Source organism: Odocoileus virginianus, chromosome X (assembly GCF_023699985.2).
Source record: "Odocoileus virginianus isolate 20LAN1187 ecotype Illinois chromosome X, Ovbor_1.2, whole genome shotgun sequence".
Classification (NCBI taxonomy): Eukaryota; Metazoa; Chordata; class Mammalia; order Artiodactyla; family Cervidae; genus Odocoileus; species Odocoileus virginianus.
In genome coordinates, this window is record NC_069708.1 from 38,155,985 (window position 1) to 38,168,405 (window position 12,421).

Below are 12,421 nucleotides of genomic sequence, written 5' to 3' on the forward strand. Positions count from 1 at the left end.
TAAATGGTAACTATGAAATGATCTGCTGGAACTAAAAAATATTAACTTGTTTTAACTAAAAATTCTTTAGTATCTAACTAAGGTTAATTAAGGGAGATAGCTGATAAAAAACTGATATTTAAACTCAGGGCATTCATTACCTAGCCTTTCTAACTTGGAAAAGTTATTTTGAGCTGTTTGCACTTCAATCTTTTTATTTGTACAACAAATAATACTCAATGTATGTTTTCATTTGTATACTGCACAATTTGCATAATGGATGCAATAAAGCTTTTTCTATTTATGTTTTGGAGTTCTAGTAAGTCATGTATATAAAACTTTTGAAAAATAAAATATAGCATCTATTAATATGAGGCATTATTTTTAATAGATTGGTAACATATGTAACTAAGTTATTTGTTCAATACTAGTTATGTAGTGGTAATGAAAGAGACAGAAAAGACAGAACACACTTTCTACCCTCACCAAAGTTACTATCAGTTAAGAGTAAAAACTATTATTTTAAATAACAATAAAGTGTAGTATCATAAGAGCTACAAGGAACTTACTCTGGGAGTTTCCAGGGCTAAGAGGTAACTTCAGCCTGGGACAACTTAAGATTTCATCACAAAGTTACACTTCAGGAAAATTTCTTGAAAAATTAGTATAATTTCAACATATCTAGATTGGTGAGAATAGGGACATTTCAAATGTAAGAGTATCATGCACAAAGACATAGTTGTGGAAAATGAGGGGCTATATTTAAAGAACAACAGTTTACATTTTGGCTGAAACATAGACCACTAGAAGAGGAGTTCCCGGAAGTAAGGTCCCTGGGAGCCAAACAATTGGGGGGCTTTGAAAGTCAGACTAAGAAATTCATAGACACTGAGTGTCATTGAAATTTTATTGAGCAGTAGAGTGATATGAGGTGTTCATAGAGAATTTAAGTAACTAACATATTCTTAGGTGCAATAGAATTTGTGAAGATTTTAAAATTAATTTATTCAGAAATGTATACATCCAAGCTGAAATCTATGCTAAGGAGAAATGGGTAAATACTATGCTTGAAGATAAAAATATTTCCTTGGAGAGTTCTAAATGTATTTTCATATGTGGGTGAGTACTGAACAGTAGTAGTAGTTTTTATGAAACAATCTCAGGGCACATAACTGATATGCTAAACCAATTACAAGGTCATTGAGTAAGATTCAATAAATAAAAATGTTTCCCTTAAATATACAGGAGAGGTAGAAAGAATATTTCTATAAACAGTGTAATTAACAGCTCTAAGTTAATTTGATTAAAGGAAGAATCACAACAATATTCCAGGGAAATTACATGACAAATCAGAATGACAAACCCTTCAACAACATTTGACATATTAAATAATGATAAATATTTGTCCAAAGGGAAAAAAGTTTTAACCAAATATAAACAAGTCAAATCCAAATGCTTAATAAGATCCAAGAACTAAAATAGAAAACTGATTGACTTATTGAATAGCTTTCTTATATTTCTGTGTTGTTCATGTTTTTAAAGAGGCAAATTGTGTCCTACTTTCCACTTTCAATTCAAAGAGAGGGCATAGAGGAGTGAAATCTACAAAACAGTGCCAGTCAGGTATCTTATTAAAACCACTGCTGACAGCCACATTCAGGAATTTTTGCAAGCCATAATCACAAAGAGAGAAGGGAGAGAGGAGAGGAAGGATTTGAAGTTTCATTCTATTCCCCAAAACACTTTTTAAGTTTTTATTAAAGAAAAAAATCTCAACCATCAAGTGTATATAGTCCATGGTGGAGGGGAATAAGAACTACAGAAATAATATACTACTCAATATTATGCTATCTTACAATAATTTAGCTAAATGATGAAAATTGATACTGGGTTTAAAAGGAGACCACACCTGGAATGGAGGTTGGGGTGGAGTACTATATTGAGGAGAGAGTAAGAAGATCCAGGGTTGAAGATGCTTTGGTGGAAGAAGACTTTCCAGATGCATATTGAGGGATAGGTAGTAATCCAGCAGAAATGTGAGGGAAGGGTAGATGCTGCCAGAGCAGGCAATGGAATGAACAAAGGAAGGGGTGAGAGGGAAGCAAAACGTTCAAGAAACAGACAGAAGTGCAGTGCATCTAGAACACAAGATATAAGGAAATGAGTAGTGACAGATAAGACTACAAAAATAGAGTGAGGCTGTCCTAAGAAAGTTCTTGAATAACATCAAAGTTGAGGAGTTTGACTTAACTTGGGAACTCAATTATCAAAGTTTTTTAAAAGATTCTTAATTGCAAATTAAATGCCATTTTATTGCTGATTTAATACATTACACAAAAAGGTACAAGTCAACATTATTTGTTCATGATACTTCTATCAAAGTATTTATGAGTCTTTAAATAACTAAAAGTTAATCAACTTATTACCCGGTGCTGAAGTTTTATATGTTTTGATACAAAACAACCAATAAAATATATGAGAAATGTAAAAAAGAATTCTGAACAGTAACAAAATACATCTGCTTTCTTGGTAAATAACATAATATTTTAAAAGCATTGACATGTTTATTGACATTATTTATTTATGCCCTGGATTGTGTCCCAAAAGATTTCGGGTGGTTCATAATGGAGTAGGTACAGGAAAATGATCATGAAGCATATATAGGAATCAGGTATCAGAGACAGTATAACACAGATAAGAGTCAAATGTGTAGACCAGGAATATCCAGTATAGCATGGTGGTTATAAGCATAGACTGGAAACTAGACTCTTTAGATTTAAGTTCCAAAAAAGAGGGGATATATGTATACATATAGCTGATTCACTGTGCTGTACAGTAGAAAGTAACACAACATTGTAAACCAATTATACTTCAATATTTTTTAAAATATTTTTTAAATATTCAAACCCCAGTTCTACCACATACTAGCCGTATGAACTTGAGCAAGTCACATGGAAATGATATTTGAACTTTACTCGTTATTGTTCAGTTGCTAAGTCACAGAGTCACTGACTCTGCAACCACTGAGCTGCATGCAGCACACCAGACTCCTCTATCCTTCACTATCTCTGAGTTTGCTCAAACTCATGCCTATTGAGTCAGTGATGCCATCCAACCATCTCATCCTTTGTCGTCCCCTTCTTCTTTTGCCTTCAATCTTTCCCAGCATCAGAGACTTTTCCAATGAGTCAGCTCTTCACATCAGGTAGCCAAAGTATTGGAACTTCAGCTTCAGGATCAGTCCTTCCAATGAATATTCAGGGTTGATTTCCTTTAGTAATGACTGGTTTGATCTTGCAGTTCAAGGGACTCTCAAGAGTCCTCTCCACCACAATCTGAAAGTATCAATTCTTCTGTGCTTTGCCTTCTTTATGATCCAAATCTCAGATCCGTACATGACTACTGGAAAAACCATAGCTTTGACTATATGGACCTTTGTCGGCAAAATGATGTCTCTGCTTTTTATTACACTAAGTTTGTCATAGTTTTTCTTCCAAGCCCAATGTTCATCGCAGGAGCAAGTGTCTTTTAATTTTGTGTCTGCAGTCACCACCCACAGTGATTTTGGAGACCAAGAAAATAAAGTCTGTCACTGTTTCTATTTTTCCCCATCTATTTGCATGAAGTGATGGCACCAGATGCCATGATCTTAGTTTACTTTACTTACTAAGGTTTAAAATTAATTCAATAAGCTAAGGGAGATAGGAAGTTAGAAAGGCTATGAAACCCAGATCATGTGCTGGAGAAAGGAAGATGCATTTTGATTGAGGGGAGTTATTTTTTCATCTTTTTTCCTCTTCTTAAATATTTACTGGACTTCACTGGTGGTTCAGTGGATAGGAATCTGCCTGCCAATGCAGAAGACACAGGTCAGTCCCTGGTCTGGGAAGATTCCACATGCCATGCTGTGGAGCAATGAGGCCAGTGCACCACGACTACTGAACCCACACTCTAGATCCCACAAACCACAAGTAGAGAAAGCCTGTGCACAGCAGTGAAGACCCAGCACAGTCAAAAAATAAATAAATAAATAATTAAAATTTTTTTTCTCTCAAAAGGTAAGGTTCTGGGGAAATTATATAAAAGATAGATACAGTCAGCCCTCCATATCCATGGCTTCTGCATCTGCAATTTCAACCAGTGGAGGACTGAAAATATTAGAAAAATAAAAATCTGGAAAGCTTCAAAAAGCAAAACTTGAATTTGATGTGTTCTGAAAACTATTTATATAGCATTTACATTGTATTTACAGATCTGAAGATGACTTAAAATACATGGAATGCTATGCATAAGTTATATGTAAATACTAGGCCATTTTATGTGAGATATTTGAGCATCTGTGGATTTTGGTATCTGGAGCAGGGATCCAGGTAACAATCCCCCTTGGATAACAAAGGATTACTGTATATACATATATAAATAAAAATATTTCATTTCACCTTTTAAAGAAGGTTCATGAATTTAATTCTCCTTCTACTGAAATAGTCTTTCTAAACATATACTTTGAAAGTTCGTGGCTTCATATTCTGTTTCATTCCTATGTGTCCATTAAAGCTGATCAGGTACATTGGCAGCAGCTTGATGGCACATCTGCACCAACATGAATTTCTTTGAATGTGATGATCTTAGATATATTTATATATTTAAATGAGTAGCTTGAATATATATATATCTGCAGTGTCCAATAGAACTCTCTGCAGTGGTGGAAACACCTTATATCTGCGTTGTACAGATAGTAGTCATTAGCCACCTGTGGCTGTTGAGCACTTAAAACATGGCTATTGTGACTGAGGAACTGAATAATTAGTTTTAATTTTAATTAATTTAAATGTAAATAACCACATATCCCAGGTGGCTCAGATGACAGACTGCCGATAATGCAGGAGACCCTGGTTCGATTCCTGGGTAGGAAATTCCCCTGGAGAAGGAAATGGCAACCCATTCCAGTCTTCTTGCCTGAAGAATTTCATGGACATAGGAGCCTGGCGGGCTAGTTCATGGGGTTGCAAAGAGTGGGACACAACTGAGCAACTAACACTTTCTTCTTTCTCTTTACCCTATTGGAAGTATAGCTCTAGAAGAAGCATTAGGTAAGAGGCAGACTACAAGCAAGCTTTAATATTCAGCATCACTACATTTTAAAAAAGGAAGAAGAAAAAAACATGCACCAAAAAAACCTCCATTTCAAATATTATGATTCAAGTTCAAAGATACTAAGAGCATGGGAACTTCCAAATTACTCTTTCTAAAGGATATTTATGCCAGTAAGCATTATAAATATATTTCTGCTGTTCATCTTTTGATCATATACCATGAGTTTTAGAAAACTACTTTAATGCTTTTCCTCATTAGTTTTTCTTAGCTGGTAGAGCCCTAATAAGCCTTTCAAGCATATGTGTTTACTTAATCTTTCCAGTGTCAGAGGAACTCTTAAATTTATAGTCTATTCATATGATGAAAATGAAATGTTAGTTGCTCAGTCATATCCAGCTTTTTGCAATCCCATGGACTGTAGCCCAACAGGCTCCTCCATCCATGGGATTCTCCAGGCAAGAATATTGAAGTGGGTTGCCATCTCTTCTCCAGAGGATCTTCCTGACCTAGGGATCGAACCCAGGTCTCCTGTATTGCAGGCAGATTCTTTACCATTGAGCCACCAGGGAAGCTCATATTCATGATAGACTATTCATATATTATTTAATTTATTATCATGTTTTATCTGTGCAGCTAGTGGTTTTTGTTGGCTATATTTTTATAAATCAATAATATGAATGGAAAGAATTATAAAGTGCTAACTCTGTGCTGGACACCTTCACATGTTATCTCATTTGATACTCATTACAACTCTGCTTGCTTCCCTGGTGGCTCAGATGGTAAAGCGCCTGTCTGCAATGCAGGAGACCTGGGTTCAATCCCTGAGTTGGGAAGATTCCTGGGTTGGGAAGCTACCATTTGTAGCTCTCCCTGAGACATTACACATAGATTCACTTGTACAGGCATTTTCTCCACACAATGTTCTCTGTGACCGATCTTTAGGCTCCACAAAATATAAACATCTTTAGTCAATACTACTGACTTTCATTTTCCTATTGATAGGTCCTATCAAATAGTTCAAGACTTTAGTGCAATGTATAAAGGAGAGACAGCAAGACTGTTGGGATGAGAATTAAATAATAAAAAAGATTATGTACATAGTACAGGACTTTGTTCTCTAAGTATTTGGAAACTTGTTGAACACAACTCTTTCATGTTGGCTAATTTGAATTTTAAAACTTTATTTAAAATTAATAAGTAATACACTGTTCCAAGAAAGAAAACCATGGGAGCCTTATAGGTGCTTCTGTCAGTTTTAATGACTATGAGAATCACTGACTGTGATAATGGTGACTGAACAGTTTCAAAAGAGGTAGTATCTTTAAAAACCACCTGACATTTATGCCAACAGAATTTTCTAAGGCAAACTGCCATTTGAGTAAATTTTCTGAATAGTATGGGAGATGCTTTACCTAGAAACTTTTAAAGCCAGCAACATGGTTAAACACCTGCCTTAGGTTATTGTTGAGATGTTGTTCTGAACTTTGTACAAAAAGAAACAGGTTAAGTTGTAATGATCTCTCTTTAGATGAAACAAACACTTCCTCAATTTAGGATAAAATTTGTGATTCTGTTCCCATGTAAAGAAAGCTATAGAATGTAAGAGTAATGGAACTCCTTCCCTTCACCACTTCCCTCCAAGGAAACTCTCCAAGAAACCCATTCTTGGATTCTTTTTCTTTTATTAAAGGAGAAACTAGGAGAGAAAATAAAGTATCCAGTCACTTTGCAGTGCATGTTTTTTGTTTTTAAGAATTAGAAATGTATCTGTTCCATTGGAAGTCAAAAAGGGATGGCTATTGGGATGGCTTCTGCTGTGAAGAAAATGTTAGCTCAAATATACTTGTTTAGAAAGGTTTTCACTTTTAAAAAGGGTTTAAGAGCATGGCAAATCTTGCAGTTATTTTACCAAGAATTGTCAAGAAAAAAATATTTGAATCACAACAGTTAAAAAAGTTCACCTCCCTCCCCATTTCCCCCACCACCTTCACACACACACACACACACACACACACACACACACACACACACACACAATTATAGCTTGTTAGAGCCATTGACTGAAAACAGGCCCAGCAATTTATCAGACCTCCCTTAAACAAGAGACAATTGGCAAGGGCATTTTCACCTAGCAATTAGTTGCACTCAATTTCTATAGCCTCATTTAATTATAAGCACAAAAGGGATGACCAAAACTGAACACTCAGGGCTCTTTATCCTATGACCTCATTCCTTTTTCAGGCAACCTACTTCCCTGAACAATCATTCACTTTAGTGACCACACCTTTGAACAACAATTTATCAAAACAACACACCCATCCCCACAGAGCAGGAAAATTTTCTGATAGTGTATAGAAATCCTGGCATAGTAAAGGAGCTATCCACAATCTTTGTAACCAAAGAAAAGGAAAAAAATCATGTAAACAAAGAAATGCCCAAGCTGAATAATTTTGAGAGCAGAGATCATTCATAAACTTATATTCTTCCCCAGGTTGCTTTCTGGAGTTAAATTTTGTTGCAAGCTTAAAATTGAAAAGAATGGTCATCCATATAACACAATCTCTAAGAGGTCCCTTCTTGCATCAAAACATTTTATTCAGTAAAATATTGATGGCTAAAACACAAAATCATATTTTTAAAATGAAATATAGACATACAGAACACCTACAGACTAGATCATGTATGCATGCATGCATTCATGCTAAGTTGCTTCCATCTTGTTCAACTCTTTGTGACCCTGTGGACTATAGCTGGCTAGTCTCCTTTGTCCATGAGATTCTCCAGGCAAGAGCAATGGAGTGGGTTGCCATGCCCTCCTCCAGGGGATCTTCCCAACTCAGGGATCAAACCCACATTTGTTATGTCTCCTGCGTTGGCAGCAGGTTCTTTACTACAAGCACCACCTAGGAAGTCCCCAGATCATGTTTTTCTGTCCTCAGTATGGACTCTCCCTAGATAAGCAAATGGGTATTTATCTAGACAATCATGGTGCTTCCTACATAACAGGCATAGATCATGTTTTTCTGTCTTCAGTATGGACTCTCCCTAGATAAGCAAATGGGTATTTATCTAGATAATCATGGTGCTTCCTACATAACAGGCATTTAATAAATATGTGCTCAATGAATGATGGGTATTAAAAATATTTTATTTTGATCAATTTCTCTGTCATAACAGAACTGCTCTGTATGCATGGAAAATATCTTGGACATCATAAAAAGCTAAAATTAATGGAAGAGAAATATTTATGTCCAACGTGTATTAACATCGATGCTGTTCATTTGAAGCAGTATTTCATTTTGAATTAATGATGGATGTTTAATGCTCCAGCATTTTAAAATGTTGAGCCAAAAGGTTTCTGTTCTCTTTAGTTTCATGTAGTTTCTAGAACTCCATTTATTTATAAGACTACATTCAGCTCTAAAATTCACCTATGACCTTGATTATACCTGATTCTGATTTTTCCAGTTCACATGAATAAACTTAGTAACTTTAATTCTATCATCAATTTAGATAATTTCACCCGCAACTGGTTTCTATATTCAATTTTTTCTGAGAAACATTCTATCAGTCAGACAAAATAATAACTGAGAGAATCATAAAATATATCTGATCAATTGTAGACAAGAAACAGAGCAACATTATATTTGGAGAAATTTAAAATATGTTTATATCTATAAATACTATTTTAGTTCATAAGAAAGCAATAAAGGAAAAAAAAAGTGTGCTAAAAAAAGCCAGAAATAGAAAATACTAAAGTGCTGCACAAAGCATTTGTTTAAATCTAAAATGTCTACTACACAAAATAAAAAAGAAAAGCAGCACAATATCATTTCAGTTTCTCAAAGGGATCATATTTTACTACTGGCGATGATATATATTTTTAATCTTATGAATTCTTTTAATATCATCCAAACACAAAAATGCTAAAAACAATTAAAGTAAAAATTTAATTGAATTCATGATAACCAACCCATTTTCCTAGCTGCCATGGTCACAAACTCAAGCATCAGAATAACTGCTATATACCAACTCAAAATGTCATTGAAACATGGCATATTAAGGAGAGAATTTTTAAAAATAAAGCTAAATGAAAAAGATATTAAGTAATGTGTATTTCTTGCTTGTGCTAGGTATGGTATATAATAAAGCTGCTACCACATCTTGCGCATTTCATTAACATGAAGGCAATTTCAGGTCAATTTTAGGTCTTACCTTATACAATGCCATCTTGCCACTAAACAGGGAAAAAGTAAATAAAATAACAGTTTCTTAGTCACATTCTTTGTGACAGCTATCTTAAAGCTTTCTTGCCAAATTATCTTTTAGTAGATTTATGAATACCCTTTGATATGTAACTCAGTTTGAAATTTTACCTCCCTCTTCCTCACCCAGCCCTTTTCTTTCTTATCAATTGTAAATAACTTCGGACTTCACCCTCTATCCCAGTCTCTTTTCCCAGTTTCTGTGGTGATACTTTCTGTCCTTAAGGCTCTTTGTAAATTCCTTTGGGGAACTACATTTCAGGATGGAGCTAGTCCTATGTAGATCACTTAGCAGATATCTGGTATAAAGAAGGTGATTTTTGCAAAAAGTTCAACCAGTGTGGTCCAGGTTTATTTAAAAGGAAAGTTGAACTATGGAGTATACAATAAAGTGTGACCCTAAAAGCTGTTCTGTGGTCAATGTTTATAACTTGCCAAATTTCAGCTCTAAATTTTTTTCCTATTTATTTTTCTTTTACTAGGAAGTTGATAAGAGGTTAATAATTATGTGAGGGTAATTTTAGCATACCCATGATAATGGTAACTTGCTGTTTCCAACTTTTGCATTGTTTTGAGGCTACTCAGGAACATAGGTGACAGCTACTATGTTGTTCACTAACATCTTAATGCTTAATATTGGAATGCACATTTGCATTATTATTATCACAAACTAGTAGTTTTGACTTTTTATTTTTATTCCCTTTGACTTCAATGCAGGTGGAGTTTTTCTCAAATAGGTAATTACTGCCAGTAAATGCTGGGGTTTTTCTTCTTAATTTTCCCCTCAAATTAAGCTAGGAGTGAAGTAAAACAGTAAAATTGTGGCCCTTATAGTTGTTCATTTACCTATATCTTTAAAAAATTCTTTTTAAAACAGCCTTATCATATCCCTTATAAATGTTGCTTCGTATCCTACTTAAAATTGTTGTTTTGGGGAAAATAGTCCATATTATTCCAGATCAGCATAACAATGCAACACAGGATATCATTCGGATGGTTACTTTTTGAGCTCCTCACAGTACTGCTAGTATCTTGAAGCATAATTTCAGTTTGGACAGAAGTTTCCAGAAAGCTTAAAGACATGCAAATTTAATGTAAAGACAGTCAAAGATGAAAACAGACATAGAGCTGTTATTTTTATATTGTCTTGCAATGTTCTTTCATATTCATTGGCAAGATTATTAGCACAGATACTAAACTAACCCCTTTAAAAACAAATTTATTTCATTTTAAAGGGTGTCTTAAATTTCCATTATTCTTAACTTTCATATAACGACTGCTTATATCTTGCCTTCCTCAATTCTATATTCACTTTCAATATTCCTTCTACTAAGACATAAATTATCCACCTTGACTATACAAGAACCAGTGTGTCATTTTCAGAAGACTAAACACATATAACGATTGAAATAGACATTTGTGCCTGTCACTTATCCTGGAGCAGTATACTATTTGCCAAACACAAATAACTGCTTGTCACTCCGTACATATCATTTTCCCTGCACCACCATATTTGATTTTTTTTAAAAAGCTGTATACTTTTGATATGAAGTGAACCAGTGAGAACTTATTTTATAAAAAGTTGAGGATTGCTTTATGGTAGGAGTAAAAGAATACCTCAGATTAGATATTCCAATCTAATTCCACAAAAATGAACCATTTTATATTCTAGTTAGATTGTGAAAATCATTGGAACTGATAAACAAATGGCTACAAGCATTAGTAAACTGATAAACAAATGGCTACAGCACTAGAAAAGAAGAGCCAGGTGATGGAATTTGGGCGACCTTATATTGCATATAAAAGTGCAATCTAAGAGATAATATTCTGTAGAACAGAGCCAGAGAAGCAAGAAGAAAATAAACGAGTTCAAGATTTCCCCCTCTTTGACAGAGCTGCCTTTATGGTACCTGGGAATGGTCGCTCCAAACCAAGCTTTGGTAGGAGGAGGAAGTTTTGAGAGGGGAGAGCACTTCTCCCGAGCCGACAGGGTCCAAAGCCTGAACCACCTTGTTCATGGGCCCACTGTAAGTCCTCACTCGCTCGTACACTACATTTTTTTCTGGAGGCTGCTGGGCTTGGCTTGACTGACGGTAGCAGTGGTAATGCTGGGGCTGGCATGGCAGCACCTCTGGGGACTGCTGAGTCCCACAGCTGCTGCTGCTCATCTCACTCCAGTAGCTTGAGCTCATCTTCTCAGTGGTCTACAAGGTAATCCCCAGATGCTCTCCCTAAGGAACAAACAGAGAGAGCTCATGAAAGAAAAGAGCAGGAAAGCAGACAGGCAGGCACATGTTGAAACCTTTTATTAACCACCGCGGCCTATTCTGGTGCCAACAAGAGACTAGAGTTACCTGAGCAGCAGCAGAGGCAGGTCCGGCAGCTGCAGAGGAGGCAGCAAAGTAGTCGAGAGCAAATGCAAAGTGGAGCCACCCCAGCGAGATTGCTCCAGGAAATAGTACTGCCACGCCCCTGAGGGGCGGAATCACCAGGCAGGTTTACCGGCCCGGAGAGGCCCTGCTTTGCTACGGAGATAGCTACAAGGCCGCTCAGCAGGCTAAGGAAGTCTAGGAAGAGCAGGAATGTGGAATTTCAGGGCTAAAGTCAGAGCTTCCAAATTCCACTGTCTTGGAAATTCACTTGAACTGTAAATAGGTAAAGACATGCCCATGCCAAAATTTACTAGAGAAAAAAAATCACAAAAGTCATATGAAGGTGACTTTCCCATGGTTCTTAACCTTAGGAAAGGTAATTATAAGCATGAATATTACCATTCCAGAGTCTCAGACCAAAATAAGGGATATTAGCATAGGGACCACACTAGTTTTCCCAGATAAATTTGCATTCTTTGTAAAACCCAGCTGGTAATTGCAGTTAAGGGGGATTGCTGTGGGGTCTCCTTCTAGCAACTCTCTTTAATTTGGGGATCTGTTTAATTTGCTCCAGGCCTCATGTGACTTTCTAATTTAAATTGAGGAAGATTTGTCTAAATGATGAGATCCATCAAGAAAAATCTAACCAGTCCATAAATGCTTTGCATTTTAGCATTTATATATTGTTTTGCATTTTTACAAAGAACTGTA

At 35.7% G+C, this 12,421-nt stretch overlaps 1 protein-coding gene across 1 annotated transcript in view; it reads right to left on the reverse strand.

Moving 5' to 3' along the window:
- The window catches only part of POF1B (POF1B actin binding protein), an 87,529-nt gene extending 75,752 nt beyond the window's left edge, over positions 1 to 11,777 (reverse strand). The window contains exons 1-2 of the mRNA XM_020902159.2: positions 11,693 to 11,777; positions 11,249 to 11,569 (exon numbers count right to left, since the gene is read on the reverse strand). Coding sequence (XP_020757818.2) covers positions 11,249 to 11,530 — 282 coding nt within the window. The 5' untranslated portion in view covers positions 11,531 to 11,569; positions 11,693 to 11,777. The remainder of the gene's footprint in view (positions 1 to 11,248; positions 11,570 to 11,692) is intronic.
- Positions 11,778 to 12,421: the final 644 nt, after the last annotated feature.